Source organism: Physella acuta, unplaced genomic scaffold, assembly GCF_028476545.2.
Source record: "Physella acuta isolate Inbredline_101_S28 unplaced genomic scaffold, ASM2847654v3 ptg000472l, whole genome shotgun sequence".
Classification (NCBI taxonomy): domain Eukaryota; kingdom Metazoa; phylum Mollusca; class Gastropoda; family Physidae; genus Physella; species Physella acuta.
This window is the reverse complement of record NW_026731991.1, coordinates 189,936-207,352: the sequence shown is the minus strand read 5'-3', so window position 1 is coordinate 207,352 and position 17,417 is coordinate 189,936. Positions and strand designations below refer to the sequence as shown.

The window sequence follows — 17,417 nt, the reverse complement described above, 5'->3', positions numbered from 1 at the left end:
TTGATTTCATAAATCGTATACTTAATACATCTCTAGCATCGTTTTTAAAATTGAATACATAATTGAATACATTGACATTATTTTTTGTACATAATATATTTATATTTTCAAAAATTATAATGTCATATTAGACTTTGCATTCGTAAATCTCCGTCTTTAGCATAATTTACCACAATTAAATGCTTTAAAAAGAATAAGTTTTCTTTAAAACTATCTGATACGTGATCCTGGGTTGTCTTTTTTTTAAATTACATTTTTTTAAAAATCCCAATAGTATCCCGAACGAAGGGGGTGGGACGGGATTGTTATGGTAAAATTTAAGGTGGAGGTCTGTGGAATGATGAAGTAATGTTACAGTGTGTTGAGTTTGGAGGCAAAAGTCGTGTGTGTGTGTGTGTTATTTAGCACGTGCACAGTGCTCGAGACAGATCATTTACTCGTGACACTGACAAACGGAAATTGACACTTAGACCTGAATTTATCCCCCCCCCCCCCATTATCGCATAAAGCTAACCCTACCCCTCCTGCTTGAAAATGACGTGACACTTAAAACAACACTCCCGCTCAAAATAGTAGTTTTAAAAATATATATCTTGCGTACATTCATAAGTTAATATTACAATTTTTTTTAAAGTGTTTTTAAAAACGCGATATAAATCTAGTAGCAAAAGCTAGAATTCAGTTACTACCATTATTTTTTTTTAATTGCAAAAGTGTGTCGTTACACGTTCAACTTCTTCCCCCCCCCCCCTCCCCCACGTTACACATCATCAAACAAATTTCCGAATCCTCCTTATAGGAACTCTAAATTTATCAAGATCGTTACGTAAGAAAGTCAATACTATCTAAGCGACTAGAAGATATTTTCCAAATATTTTGCTTAACAATGAACCGGAAAAGGTTAAACCGCTTGCGTGGGTGTGTCTGTTTTTAAATACCAATAGCAATGCGGAAAATATTGGTAGAGCCTATATAAAGTGGAGCAATGTAGTGATGTCATTACGAAATCTAGAACGAAGGTATCTCCTCTAGACAGATGTCATAAGATGTAAGTTGGTCTTTAAAATATTTTTCGTGATGTTGTTGTTTCTTTTTTTTTATTAATATTTAATCTATGCTCAAAGTGTTGAATTGTTTTTAGTATATAACATGTTTAGGACTGCATTCAAAGCGTTTTAGGCCTACATTTTTCCTGCGATATCTCTTCGTCTTGAAACTAGGGTGTTACCATTATTGAAAGCGTCGTATGGGTTTTCCTTAAATGACGCCACTCACAAAAACAAAATTGTGGTATAGACATTGCTGACAGTCTTGTCTAAGTGTCGACTATTAATTTAATGCCGGCCTTTTTTTAAAAAAAAAAAATTTTTATCCATCATGTCTCCATCGTCACACGTAATTCAAGAGGGCTAAACCTTAAGAACCTTACAATGACCAAACCAGGCCCCCCACCTAAATAATGTGTATTTCCACCAGTGTTTCTTCCAGACTTTTTTCTCCGGGGGGGGGGGGCACTTGAAATCTTCGGGGGGGGGCGGTAAACTTTCTTCGGGGGGGGCGGACACTGTTAAAAGTATATATTTTCTATATAAATTATATAAATTTCGTTCGGGGGGGGGGCGGTAAAAAATTTTCGGGGGGGCTTCGCCCCCCCCCACCCCCCGAAGAGATGCCTGGAAGAAACTCTGATTTCCACTGACGTCAAACAATTTCAAGAAATTAATGATACGCCACGTTTTTCCCTCACTGTGAAGCTACATTGTTTTAAATGCAATAAATGTTAAATATGTATGTTGTTTTTATTGAACGTTTAACTCTCATCAGATTGAGGGTTTTTAGTGATATTTTCAGTGTTCAGCAGTATGCCTGATTGTTTTGACCATAAGTAAAGTTAGAACATCAGCACACTTATGTGTTATATATCATTGTGTAGGTATATGATTTGTCTTTAATATTACAGAAGGAATTTAGGTGTTAACAGTTGGTTTTAGTTTTGTAGCCTAAAAACTGATGGTTTAATTTTTAAAAATAATTTAAAACTTTAAAATCGACAGTTCGTAAGAAGAAAAATAAATAACTGATAAGAGCTATTGATTAAATTTGTATATTTTATCGTATTATATGTACAAACATGACAATTTTGAATGCACTGGGTCAAGAAATGGATTTTTCACAAATTAAATGATGTTAGGATAATCTTTACACTACTTCGATCTTTTGTTATTGAAGCTTCAATGGGGTCAGAGGCGTAGCGAGGGGGGGGGGCGGGGGGGGGGGACATATGTCCCCGGGCGCCGACCTTAGGGGGGGGGGCGGCAAATTGAAAGTTTGAGGGGGGGGTGCAAATGAAAAGTTCGAGGGGGGGGTGCAAATCGAAAGTTTGAGGGGGGGGGTGCAAATGAAAAGTTCGAGGGGGGATGCAAATCGAAAATTTGCTCCCGAGGGGGGCGCCAAATTGAAAGTATGTCCCCGGGCGCCGGGAAGGGTCGCTACGCCTCTGAATGGGGTAACCCCAGTCTTTGTGGTGTTGGTGTGTGTGATAGGTGTGCTCTAATTTTGTCGTGACGGAATCCGAATCAATATCAATACGGGTAGAAATTTTCCACGATGCTAGAAATAGCATCCAACTGCAAACTGGGATTTTCCGATTAGGCTCTTCCTTGTCTAGAGCATCAGCGAAACTGCTCAACGCACGCACGCACGCACACACACAAACACACACACACACAAACACACACACACACACACACGAGCTCAATGAAGGCGATGAAGTAATTTTCCAGTCATGTTTATGCCCACTGCATTACTTCGTTTGAATTAATTTGTTTTATTTTGGTATTTTCATCTAGGGGCTTAATGTGCGTTGCATTGGATTCCGCAAAACAGCGAAATAAATGCAAATTTAAATTAAAGCAGAAGAACCCTATGATATAGGTAATCTCAAAATGATATATTACTTCACGAAGAAAAACATAATGATATTATTATATTCATAATTAATAGCTTTTTATACATTGTTAGTTTAATATTGAATTTAGAGTAATGTTAACAGTAGACTTCTTCAAAGCAAAAAAAAAACAAAACAATAATACGTTAATCATCTAAATGTAAAGTGTTGTTGTTTACTTTGTTATTTAAAAGTTGTTTAGTATAATATACATCTCTTTTTCCAAATCCACAGCATTTACTTATAGAGAAAAAAGTCGTATAAGAAAGAATAGTTAAGGAAAAGAAAAACAAAGGAAGCACTCAGTTGAAAGCAATCAAAGACGCACATACACGAACCAGTCAATTCAATAACCATGGCAAAAAGTGCTCACAATGATGTGAAATTGCACCCCACCCAAGTAGCAGGTGTGCTGTGGGTGAAGTTCAAACAAGAAATGTACCGTTTGGCTACTTTCTCCACCTACCCGACTTCCAGCATGAAATCAGCTCTTCTATTGGCCAGAGACGGATTTGTTTACATTGGCACCGGAAAGGACGACGACCTCGTGATTTGTGGCTTCTGCTGTGCCACGAAAAAAGAATGGAGCTTTAGTGATGACGTGACGGAAGTTCACCGCCAGATGTCGCCCAACTGTTCTTTAGTTAACGGTAGCCCATGTGAGAACATACCCCTTGAGTGTACTGCCACCAACACACGAATCCTGCAGTCCATGATCGAATCCAACGAAGGTATAGAGCTCGATGCTGCTATGTTTCCAAGTCATCCTACAACGCTGCAGATTGAAAATCAAATATCAAATTCTTTGAGGGAGTATCCTGAAATAGCAGAAGTAAGAAGAAACGAAGAAGACACAGCTTTAATAAATGAAGATAGGAATTCCCCCAGAACAAATCATTCTACACAGCTGATACCTTCTCGTACGGTAACCAGAGAAAACACAACAACAGAAGAGATATCTACAGAGCAGCCAGCAGATCTATATATAGAAAACAGAACCAGCACAGCGGCGTCACCAGCTCAAAGTACCACTTCCTCAGCACCACTCGCTACCATCTCCACAACCCCTCCCCGCACAACACAGAATGAGGCCAACACCACTCCAACCGGAAACACCACCCAACCACAATCAGCCAATCAAAATAGTCGCAGAAACGGCCGAAACCCGACGTACGCTGAGCTTGGTATAATCACAGAACGACCAAAACGGTTGGACTACGCTCTGAAGGTCAAACGACTGGAGAGTTTATCTGCCTGGCCCAGCCGTCATCATCTGGTCAAGGAAGATCTGGCCGAGGCTGGCTTTTATTACGGGGGTCAGTTGGAGTAAATAATCTGTTTTTATATTCGTTATACACTTTTACTGACTTATATTAGCTAGCAGAAAGTAAAGTAATTTGTCTTTCTGAGTTGTTTTTTTTAAGTTTAAAAAGTTTTATTGTATATCTCTTTTAAACTTCAAATTACATAATAAAATACTTTCCTTTAATATTTTCTGTACATTGAATGTTCCCCACAGGTTACGGTGACTGTGCCAGGTGTTTCTACTGTGGTGGTGGACTCAGGAACTGGGAAGATGAAGATGACGTGTGGGTAGAACATGCCAGATGGTTCCCTAAGTGTGCGTACATTCGACAGACCATGGGCCAGGTGTTTGTGGACACAGTTCAGGAACTGAACAGAGAGTTCGACCAGGTGAGCACTTGCTAGGAGTATTTTCTCTGCTTGTAGTTTAACATTTTTTTTATATGAGGGTTAGTAGAGTAAGTTTAGTACCATTTAAAATGAAAAATAAAAATACTTATATTATCAATATAAAAACACATTTTACCTAATAGATCTAGATTAAATACCAAGCAAATTGTATTTTCAACTTATGTAAAATATTTTTTTTTTGTTTTTAGATTTCTTTCGCGATGGTAACGAATAAAATAGGATCAGCCCACTTATCTTTTCACACAGGTAAACCTTTTTATTTTTATTAAACACAAAAACATTAACAGATTTACATTGTTAATATTGTTGTGAATACAATAGTAATAAAACACTTTATGTTTTAACTCTTGTATTCGTATCTTGATGCAGACCCCAGCACAAACCCCTTATCACGTGACGCAGCTGTTAGAACTGTTGTTGAACTGGGATACGTACTTGATGATGTGGTAGGAGCGGCACAGAGGATAAAAGAAGATGGTAAGATGGCTTGTCTTGTTTTAAAATATCACATCTTTTATTGTTGTAGTCTAGAAATGAACAGTAAGTTAATGTTACATAGGCCTACATATAAGCCTACTTTTTAGATACATTTTACTCACCTGAATATTTTAAACTATGTTTTCTTTTTCTCTGCCTCCCCAGGAGCTCAAATATCATCAGACACCATAATTGAGAGATTAGCTAAAGATGGGAAGCGTTCTAGCCGACAGTCAACAGAAAGATCGGCAACAGCAGGTACATCAACTGAATCAGCTGCTTACAAAGGTAAGATTCAAACAAAATATTTTATTATAAAGATGATTTCTTAACTTTAGTTTTCATAATTGTTATTTGTTATCAGTACAGTTTATTTAATCAAATGTTATATTAGACCTAATGGAATATATAATAATATATAAACATTTTTTGTATAAGGCCTATTGGAAGATGTAAACATGTTTTTGTATTGGGCCTAATGGAATATGTACATATGTTTTTCTATAGGGCCTAATTGAATACCTAAACATTTTTGCATGCCTTAAGCTAATGTAATAACCCATGAATATTTTAAACTCTGTCTCCAGAAAGTCTGTCGAGGATAAAAGAAAGAAACAACCAGCTCCGTCAACAAACTGTTTGTAAAATTTGTATGGACAGAGAAGTGGCCGTGGTCTTTCTGCCCTGTGGTCATCTGGTCTCCTGCAGTGATTGTGCTGCTGCCATGAAAGATTGCCCAGTCTGTAGGAAGGTGGTCAAGGGGACAGTTCGAGCTTTCATTGGTTAAAAGACCGAAAATGTAAGTATCAAAATAATTTTATTTTCAAGTACCACGCGTTTACCATTCAGTAATCAAATTGGTTTTCCTTTTCGTTTAATGAATTTTACTTTTTTGTAAAATTCATTGTGGGTAACAAGTATGTTTTCTTACAGAAAATGGTTCCACATATTTAAGTAAGTCTGACGAGAATTACCACAGTCCTCCCACGAACACCTTAGGGTGAGGCTTTAGCTTCGAACCACCAACTATCCCTGTGGCTGTACAGCCCATGGCAGGCTTTGGTCACTTGGCCAGCTTCTCCCACTCGGATTTGTCTTCCCCTTCCACATCTGGACTCCAAATCATCGACCCATTAGACTTTGCTTGAATATGACCTTTTATTAAACTTAAAAGAAATATTTACTTGAAGTAATAAAATATATTTTGTGTTCAACCTATGTTAATTATCTCATTGTTGTTTTATATTAAAACCCATCAATGATTTTAACCTCATGAAAACAAACGTATTCAAATATATATTTATATTATGTATTTTTTTTTATAATTAATGATTACCCTTTGGTGCTGGCTTTTAGAATGTACATCGGTTTTAAAAATGTAGAGGCCTTGATGTTTTTATGTTTCTTGTGTCTTGTACTGTGCTTGTGTGAGATCTTCTGCATATTTCTACAGCATGTTTTCATTATCAACTTGTTTCTATCAAATATGTACAATAAACAATTGCGTATAGATTTAGATTGTTTCTGTCTTTTCGTTGGTTTTGGATTGGTAATACATGTTCTTGATTTCTTGAACTTGACATATTTTTAAAAATTAAAATATGCTTTCTTTCTTTGGTTAAAATTTTTAAAAAATATTACTTTTTTTATAATTTGTCTTTTTAGGCATTCTAATTATTTATCAGTTATTTAATTAAAAACAAAAAAAAAGTATATCGATCGGAGAAAGACTTGTTCTTGATTTCCTGAATGTGAATATTGTTTTAATTAAAATATGCTTTCTTTCTTTTTATTAAAAAACTAATAATAATTTTTTTAAAATTTTCTCTTTAGGTATTCTAATTAATTAATTAGTTAATTAATTAAAAACAACAAAAAAGGATATCGATTGGAGAAAGACTAAAATCCAGAGGAAAGTTAACAGCAATACTAATCCTAATAGTAAGTATCATAATTTTTTTTTTTTTTTTTTTTTTTTAATTTACTTTAAAACTAAAGGTTCCTCTCATGACTCCCCCATTAAAAATAGAATACAAGAAATTATGAACGGACCATAATCTTTCTATATACTCTAAAATACGAAACTGCAAATGAACAGATAATAATCATGATTATTAAAATAATAAATTACTATGGAGATCATCAAAAAATATTTAAATCTGAGTCTGCATTATCGATCATATGCCTGGTGTGGTATTCAGTAGAGCACATAAACAAATGCACATCGTCTTATGAAATGCATAGTGAATCACTACCTTATTAACTTTGACAAACATTTGGACATTGATGCAACTGAAGTAATATTTGACGTATAATTTTTTAAGTGACTGGCTATTCTTTTTTTGTTGTTGCTGTTGTTGAAACATTTACATTATTGAAAACCGACATTGGTTTAATAAAGACAATCTAGCTTTATTTTGTACTTCCTAAGGTAAGAAAAATGACAAAAAACATCCTAACTAGGGGTTGGTCTTGGTTTTTATTGCGAAGTGGGAGGGGTGTGCTTACATACGTTTACTAGTGAATGTACAAGTTTAAACAAACATAATAGTGTTGGGAATCCTGCAATAATTGGAAGCTGAACAACAACACTGCTGTATATCGCAGAGAGACGTGTGGTTAATTTGGCCACACCATACACGAACAATCCTCGAAGGTATTCGACAACGGCCTTTCTACACAGTGTGGTAAATATTACCACACAATACTGGAACAATCAACATGATATTTTACTGTCTTCTAAACGGTGTGGTCAGCAAGCACTATGCCCAGCCGCCTTTACTGTACCCACCATAAGTCAGGTACCCATCAGAGCAGGGTGGACTCAGAGATCCGAACCCGAGACATTCGGATTATCAATCACTCCCCGTGTTTTACTCTATTTATATTGTAAGTGGTTAGGGATAAGGTTAGGCACAGGGAACTTCTTATGATGGTGTATGTGGATAGAGAAAGTTCAACTGACCTCTAAAGTGGTGGGGGGGGGAGTAGAGGGGGAAATGACGGCAGGGTGGAGCACTTACGGGAGATTATCCCTGGGCATTTGAAGAAGGAGATGCGTACAATGTAAACGCTTACCATATAAGGAAGTCGGCCAAGATCAGACCGTGTGTAGCACAGCAGCAAACAATGACTCCACTTTTCAAGGAATCTGTACTGTATTTTGTACTGTGACTCGCCCAGGCGAATCACTTTAATTTGATGGCTATTAAAAATAAACCAGGAAATGCTATATATAGCAACCACTGAAAAAACTGCAAATATTGACACACTGTAGCTGTTGTCTCATGCACCTTTGGTTACAAAATATACATTCAGATCTGACGTCATTCGTGGAATAAAGACATAACGTTTAGAGTAGAACATTTTTCGAATATTTGAAAATGTGCTACTTTTACACGTATTCAATTTTTAAAATAAATAAAACTACACATTGATGTGAAAGGTACACAAGATTAGATAAATGAAACTATATATAACCTTCAAACCGTACCAGGAATTGCTTTACCATTTTTCCTTGAGGGTATTTTCTAACCCAAATAATAAAAACCATAGTAAAAACACCTAACATTGGTCTAAATTTCCCTAAATTTCTTGAATGAAGGACCTAAAAACTAGGAAGTTTAACGCCTTTTACCTGCGTGTTTTGTAAACATTACAACTGGTAATAAGATTTCTTATAAAATATGACTTTGCATTGTAGCTGGTCTATTTGTTTATCTCCCTTTTTGCAGTAAAATTAAAACTTAAGATATATCTAGCATCAATTATAACTTAACAATATGATACGACACGGAAAATAAATATAGGAAAAAATAATCAATATGTAAATATGGTTTTTGTGGTTAACATAATCTGCATATTTAAATAATAATCGCAAGGAAGCAACGAAAAATCATGTCAGGAAACTGCTAGTTGTTTTTTTTTTAATTTGGTTGTTGTTTTGTTTTTTTAATGTTTTCTTTATATTTTTTTAAATACCTAAAATATAGTTAAGTAATATTAATAAATTGGAACTAAAATTTCCTAAAATTGTACACATTTTTCCTCTATGTAGAGATGAAGGTTTTTAAGCTCAAATCTTAAACATTTCAAAGAAAAGTCAAACACTCTGTTGAAAATTGGGCTGTGATCGTTTGGTTTATAAAATAGTGCAGAAACAATGGAAATGAAAGGCATCCGCATTACATGTGCAATGAATCAAAAGCTGAGTACGTAATAAGAGAATAATAATAGTTTTATTATATATTAGCCTCTCTTGTTGTTTCCACGTTTGCTAATTTAAATTTTAAAAATAATGCGTTCTAAAATCCTTTGAATTATTTACTGTAGCTAACTATTAAATGTTATTTCTTTTTTTCCAGATGAACGACCTTATAAGGAAACATGACGTAAAAATGCTTGTGTTGGCGTTCTACGTACAGTGATTCACCCATTCGTGCAGATCGACTTTTTTTTTTACTTGACCCAGGAAGAGACTAAACTAAATATAGCATCCAATAATTTATATAGCAGTTGTAAACCATTGACATAAATCTTTGACGTAGGGTATTAAATATAAATAGTGTGGGTGTCGAATATAAATGACGTCACCTTTTCCAAAGAATTTTACCACGCCCCACTGTCATACATCTTGACAAAAAGTCAGTTCTTCCCATTCGATTATGTAATAACTTAGCCGACCCCTTCCTAATGGGAAATTTTTTTCATTTTTTTAAACATCGATTTCTTTCTTAAATATGAAACGTGCCGGGCCGACGATTGGTAGATCTATAGTGAACCATTTTAATACAACTTACAAAGTGTAAAAGATACATAATAACAGCTTTCAGTTTTTGAAAATCGTTACTTTTTAAATATGTTTCAGTAGGAGTTCACACTCGTCATATTTTATCTTAAAAGCCCAAACCCCGATGGAGAGTGAATTAATTTTTACTTCCAGAAAGCAAGAATTTTTTTAAATTATAAAAAAAGAAAGTCATAGCGCAATGGTACAAAGGGACTAAGACTTGTGCTATTTATAACTGTATAAACAGGTCAACCGTGACCAGATGTTTTCAGGGGTATTTCCCAGCGGTGATGTGACCTACTTTCAATTTTAAATACATTTTAGTGGCATTTTATTTTTAAAGCTTCAAAGTTGTATTATTTTACCATTTTCAGTAGTAACTTTTAGAATTTCCAATTAACTTTTTTTTGCGCCCACTTTTCCCTCAAAAGTGATCATGTCAAAATAAAACACTGTGGCTTATTTGTTGAAGACTTTATTTAACAAAATTGTTTAGATGTTTAGATTTTATTTTACTTAATTATGTTATTCTTTTTCAAGATGTTATTTATTTTTATCCTTAAATACTTTTTTTTTCAAATTTGATTAATAGTGGATTTGTGTTTTCAATTTCATAAATTATAATTAGAAATATGTCAATACTACAATTCATATATTACACAGTCTACAGTTTTAAAAAAAATTGCCACGACTACTTCTTTAAAAACAAAACAACTGTTTTTTTCATTCCTTGATGACATTTCTCTGGATGATAATTTCTAAAAAAAAAATTAAAAGAAGAGCGTCAACAAAATAAAAAATAGAATTACTTATGTTTTTTTTTTGGTTTGTTTATTTACGTGTTTCACCGTTGTTATATTAAACTACAGTACAAAATTACCGACAACACATTTAGACGTAGTAAAAGTTTGTCTAATTTAATTTATATTTACATTGCAAAATAAGATGGAATACATCTAAACGAAACTCGGCAAATGTTACTTAAAACAACACTAATAGATTTAATATCAAAGTGTCACTCAATGTGTAAACCCCACTAGTAAAACACAACGAAAGTAAGGTCAAGATTGTGATGAAAGTGGAGCGAAGATGGAAAAACAAAATACATGATACAACAACCAGAGATAACGAAACTGGAAATGGTTATTGGGTGAGGAACAAGTTAACGCCTTCTGGTTGGTGCGATAAAATGACCACAAATAACACGGATGCCTTGTCCTGTTAACGTTAATTAAAGAGATCCATACAACTTTCTTATCAAACTAATATGACTAAAAATTTCTAAAAAGTGAAGAATTAATCGTCAAAAGTGTGAAAACTACTTACCATAAATGTATTAAAAGTTGTATTTCTTTGAAGTAACAACGGTTTTATTTGCAAATTTGATCAATGGCTAGATTTGTACCATTCACCGTTGCGATGCTGTTTAAACAAAGTTAATGGCATAACTGTGTCAAATCTATACAGTGTAACTGGCAGGGTTTTGTAATTGGTGGTGTTTTAATTTGTCAACATATTTTTAAAAATATAACTAAATTCATTGTATAAACAGTTATATCTATCGTGTTGATCTTGATAAAAATCGGTGTTTACAACACTACGAGTTATGAAACTGAAAGAGAAGCCGACGTGAGCTAAAGCAGATGGGCGACATTGTCATTGTGTGGGTTCTGAAACCGATCGATCTCTTTGTGAGTCTTTTTAACACAGTCAAAACAATAAAGCTAAGACAGTATGGGCCTTTCAAATGAGTTAACGCTCTATCCAAAACAATATTGAAAGGCACTGTGCTTGGAAGGAGAAGAATGAGAAGGTAAAGACGTCACAGGTTGGGTGACATCAAGGTTTAATAATCGAACACCTTGTGCCACCGTGTTCCTTTTGTATGGTGCTATTGAAAACGAATGTCAGTGCCATAGTGCTCAATGGGAAGCCTGGGTTGCTGCAGGACATCCGACCACCGGGACGCTGACGAACGCGCCTGATTCGGTTTAGTCAAGGATTTGAGAGGCCCATTGTATCCGTAGTTTATTGCACATTTTAAAAAATGCGTGGGCGCCGTAGTGCTCACGCAAAATTCGTAGGCGCCGTAGTTCTCACGGAGCCCGATGCGATAATTAGCACCCAGCCGGGGGTATCGGAAAACAAGCCTAATTTGCTTTAGTGAACGGTTATTGTAGCCAATCGTATACATAGTGTATCGCACATTTAAAAACGAACGTAATCGCCATAGAACTCACGGGAAAGCCGGGGCGCCAAAACGCACACCGGCACGAGGCCGTCCCTTCGATATTATCCCCCCCCCCCCCCCCCACAGAACCTTCCCAGGACAATTCTCAACAACTTCCCGAATTTCCGAGGGGATCTTTTGAAAGGCATAGTATTGCATATAGGACACACACACAAACATAGTATGTATATATATATATATATATATATATATATATATATATATATATATATATATATATATATATATAATTATGGTAATAAATAAATAAATATGAAAATCACATAACATGAAATTTCGATGTCCCAACAAAACAAAACTGCTGGAAATTATTTATCTTTACCTTACATCACCGCTTGCAGACCAACATTTCAGTTTGATTCCAGGATAGATAATTATTTTTCACTATAAATAGGCGTATCAGTATTCAACAGGTCCTTTACTTTCAGTAGCGCCGATCATTTCTAGTGATAAATCATTTAAAACTGGGGATTTCCCAAACGATCCCATTAAATCTTTTTGTCTTCCACTTCCTAATCAGTTTCGTTTGGTCGAAATATCATTAAGCTCATCTATTCATGAATTCTCAGTTTCAAAGTGTGATGAAATAGGTACCATTGCAACATTCAGTAGCAATGCAGTTATCTGCAGGGATTTCCCTTCTTAAATTTTTAAATAGGGTAAGGTTAACCCGTAGCTAAAAATAATCTGATCTAGTTTCAATATAATTTTACAGAAGTAAAAGTATAAAACAAGTTAAATTTTGCGTCTCTTGTAACAATTTATCAAGCTATCAGGGTAACAAGACTTAAAAACGGAAAACAATTAAAATAAAACTAAAAACATAAAAAAGTTAATGGTAAAAATTTTGACTTAATTTTTTAAAATGTTATTTCTTGTTTTGAAGAACAGTTTTCAATGGTTTTGTTTATTTAGGATATTTTTTAGTTTTAATGGCTAATTTTGCTTGTTTAGGTAGAGCAGTTTTTAATATTCTTTATCTAAACATTAGGGCATAATCGCAAGCTATGTTAAGAAACAGCTTCGCGGATTTGCTTCGCTGATTTGCTTCGCGGATTGGCTTCGCTTGGGTTAATTTAATACAAAAACCCGCGGCATAAATATTCAAAACACAATAACAAAATTCGACCTCAAATTATGCATTAGAATTAAAAATTTCAGATTCGGCAAGTTTAATTTTTAAAATGTATTATGTTATATTGTAGATTATAATCATAAAGCATTTATAGTGACAATGATATAAACTTGATATATAAAAGCTCAACGAATACATTTTAAAAAAAGATTTACTGTGCGAAAAGAAGTGTGGGTGTGTGGGGGGGGGGGGGTAGTCTAGTTAAAACGATACGCTGGGGTATGAGTACTTTGTGGCCGTTATTTATATCTATTTTTAGAATGATGAAGGAGGTTTAGACAAAAACACCCGTTTTAAAAATATGATTTCAAATTTTAAAGTGGTAATATTGCTTAAAAATGTATATTTTGTTCTATTTCTATATTTTAATAATGTTTTTATGTAAACATTTTTTTAAATTCCTATTTGCAGATTGTATGGCAGAGGCCCATATAAACATTTCAAACCAACAAGCAAAAGTGTTTCCATCGGAAGTTCAAGGCATATCATGGGTAAAGTTGAGGATGGAAAGATTTCGATTGGCTACATTTAAAAACTATCCGGCACGCTGTGGGAAATCTCCCATTGTTCTTGCTCGTGACGGCTTTGTGTACGTGGGGCAGGGGCGGGATACTGATGATGACGTCATGTGCTATTTTTGTCAAGCGGTCAAGGGTGGCTGGCGGTATTTCGACGACACTAATACAATTCATAAAGAGTTGTCTCCTGGTTGTCCCATGGTCACTGGTCAGTTTTGTGACAATGTTCAGATGGTGTGTAATAACGTGAACACACATGCAGGGGAGACTACTATCAATGTGCTACAAGTACAATGGGAGTTAACTCTGTTAAATTCACGGAATATTTCGGGTGAAACGTTTTCGACACAAAACGTAAATAATAACACAGTGCAATCAGTTTCGGATAATTATTTAACATTGAATGAAAGAAATACTCAGACAGAGATTCAACAAAATGGATCGTCAGTAACTTCGTCTTTTTCCATTTTGCCTTCATCAACTAATTTAACTGCTGTACCAACAGTGAGTTTACCCACAACTGTACCACAGACTGTACAAACACATACGGTAGTATCCAACTCAAACCAAGTACCAACAGCTACCCCACAAGAAAGTGCTACAAACCTATTTTCTAGTCAAACCGGAAATACCATCCAACCACAACCAGCCAATCAAAACAGTCGCAGAAACGGCCGAAACCCGACGTACGCTGAGCTTGGTATAATCACAGAACGACCAAAACGGTTGGACTACGCTCTGAAGGTCAAACGACTGGAGAGTTTATCTGCCTGGCCCAGCCGTCATCATCTGGTCAAGGAAGATCTGGCTGAGGCTGGCTTTTATTACGGGGGTCAGTTGGAGTAAATAATCAATGTTTTTCTATTCGTTATACACGTATACTGACTTATATTACTACCTTTATTGTGTGGTTTTTTTTTTTAAGTTTTCAAAACTATTTATTTATTTTTTCTTTTAAAATTCAAATTACATAATACAAAACTTTCCTTTAATATTCTCTGTTCATTGAATGTTCCCCACAGGTTATGGTGACTGTGCCAGATGTTTCTACTGTGGTGGTGGACTCAGGAACTGGGAAGATGAAGATGACGTGTGGGTAGAACATGCCAGATGGTTCCCTAAGTGTGCGTACATTCGTCAGACCATGGGCCAAGTGTTCATTGATGCGGTACAAACGTTGAACAAAGACTTTGATCAGGTGACTCATCATTAGACGCTTACGTTAAATTTGTGTGTGTTTTAAAGTTAATTTTTACTCCCATAACTTTACTCAAATCGTTAAAAAAAAGTGTACTATTGAATGAAAATCTAATAACATTTTGACTTACGAAAACATAAGGACCGTTACGTGCAAATACACGCATATATATATATATATATATATATATATATATATATATATATATATATATATATATATATATATATATATATATATGATGCGATTTATTTCAGATTTCTTTTCAAATGGTGACAGAAAAAATTCGAACCGAATTCCCAGCATACCGCCAAAGTAAGTATGACCCACATATTTGTATCGCTAGTGATAGAATACTATGAAACATTCAGTCCAACTTTTTACATACATTGATCGTAATGGATGAAATTAAAACTATCTTCTCTAGGTTCCAACGACAGTTGTTTGTCACGAGATGCAGCTGTGAGAACCCTTGTAGAGATGGGGTATAAGCTGGAGGAAGTGGAAGAGGCTGCTAGAGTTGTTAAAGAGGAAGGTAAACACGTTTTTTTTTCAATACATGTGTTTTATAGAATGATGATTTAAAAATAGACTAAAGTTACAGTCAGTATACATTTTACATGGCGCACAAGTAGTGAATGATGTTTTATGTTACTAAATACAAATAATTATTTTAATACAGCTGGACAAATATCTGCCGATGATATTTTAGAAAAACTAAGAAAAGACGGAAAGCAGCGAGAAAATAATAATAATCCAGCTAGGAGACAAAGCGAATCTACTGTTCAGGTGGACCCATTAACCTATCAAGGTAATGTACAATTCAAGTTTAACATTTATTACTTAAGTTAGGGATTGGTTATCAATGAAAGAGGGAAAGTACTCTATTTCCATGATTTATTTTCTCGAAAATTTTAATATTCACAGAAATGTATTATTGGACTTAATTTATCATAATTAGAAATTAACATTTAAAATTTATTTCCATGTGCTAATTAAATGTATTAATAGCGACAATGCATTGTATGTAAATATAATCTTTATATCCAGAGAGTCTGTCGAGGATAAAAGAAAGAAACAACCAGCTCCGTCAACAAACTGTGTGTAAAATTTGTATGGACAGAGAAGTGGCCGTGGTCTTTCTGCCCTGTGGTCATCTGGTCTCCTGCAGTGATTGTGCTGCTGCCATGAAAGATTGTCCAGTCTGTAGGAAGGTGGTCAAGGGGACAGTTCGAGCTTTCATTGGCTAAAAGACACAATTTTTAATGGTCAAACTAAATGGGAGAGTGGGGACATTAATATGTTAATCGTGTGCGGCATTTTAAAAATAATACAATCAATTTTAAATCAAACAGCCTATTAATTATAATTACTATCCAATATTTGAATACCTTTATTTATTTGTACAAGAAATAGTTATATGATTTAAAACAACTGTTTATATATATTGAAAAATTTGAAAATATGTAAAAATTTTTACATAATTAGTTATAATTTTATAATATATTTTATACAGCCAATAAATATTAATTATAATTACTATCCAATATTTGGATAACTTTAATTATTTGTACATCAAATAGTTATGTGATTTAAAACAAATGTCTGTATATATTGAACAATTTGGAAATATGTAAATTTTTACACAATTAATTATAATTTTATAATATATTTTATACACCCACTAAATATTAATTATAATTACTATCCAATATTTGGATAACTTTATTTATTTGTACATCAAATAGTTATATGATTTAAAACAAATGTCTATATATATTTTAAAATATGAAATACTTTTGACATAATTAATTATAATGTTATAATATTTTATACACCCGCTAAAAATTCTATTCAGCATTTATTTGTAAATGTGGTGCAATACAAACTATGATATAATGTTTTACAGCATTAAAAATCTCCTGTGATATTTACTATTGAGTTGTAATATTTAAATTGTGATAACTATTATTTATTTTGATGTTTTTGTTAACTCAGTTTGTTACTTATCCGAATGTATAATAAAAACGAATGTAAGATATAAAAACCAGTGTTTTCGTAATGCTTTTAAGTTTAGATGACTAGGACGAAGCAGCATTGAGTCATCTTGATAATATGCTGATGTCATAATTGAAGTCGCAGCTTACTATCTAGCTCGCCCAAACATAATATCAACGAGCACACACTAGAAGCCACTAGTAATATTTTAAGTCTTAAACTAAAGTGGTGTAACATCTGTAGCGTTTCTGTTCGGCAATCAATAGACATTTTAGGAAAATCAATGACTGTGTTGTTTGATGGTTTAAGAAGCATCATATCCAAGTATATCTACCAATCGTAATATGAAAGATTGCCGTAGGTATATTCATATTTTTAAAACATAATT

The 17,417-nt window shown here is 34.2% G+C and overlaps 1 protein-coding gene across 3 annotated transcripts; it reads left to right on the top strand.

Moving 5' to 3' along the window:
* The first annotated feature begins 3,262 nt into the window (after positions 1-3,262).
* LOC131943886 (inhibitor of apoptosis protein-like) lies at positions 3,263-16,544 on the top strand. Of its 3 annotated transcripts, XR_009386958.1 has the most exons (9): positions 3,284-4,263; positions 4,467-4,642; positions 4,852-4,909; positions 5,033-5,140; positions 5,306-5,428; positions 5,728-5,939; positions 6,974-7,081; positions 9,198-9,351; positions 9,505-10,163. XR_009386958.1 is itself a non-coding variant. In XM_059304193.1 (7 exons), exons 1-6 carry the CDS (start codon positions 3,303-3,305, stop codon positions 5,925-5,927), a joined length of 1,626 nt encoding a protein of 541 aa, XP_059160176.1. In that variant the 5' UTR covers positions 3,284-3,302; the 3' UTR covers positions 5,928-5,939; positions 6,074-6,284. The 3 variants fall into 3 exon arrangements, 2 of the variants coding, with proteins under 2 accessions (XP_059160175.1, XP_059160176.1); XM_059304193.1 differs by lacking the exons at positions 6,974-7,081; positions 9,198-9,351; positions 9,505-10,163 and adding an exon at positions 6,074-6,284; XM_059304192.1 differs by lacking the exons at positions 5,728-5,939; positions 6,974-7,081; positions 9,198-9,351; positions 9,505-10,163 and adding an exon at positions 16,082-16,544 and having other exon boundaries at positions 3,263-4,263.
* Positions 16,545-17,417: the final 873 nt, after the last annotated feature.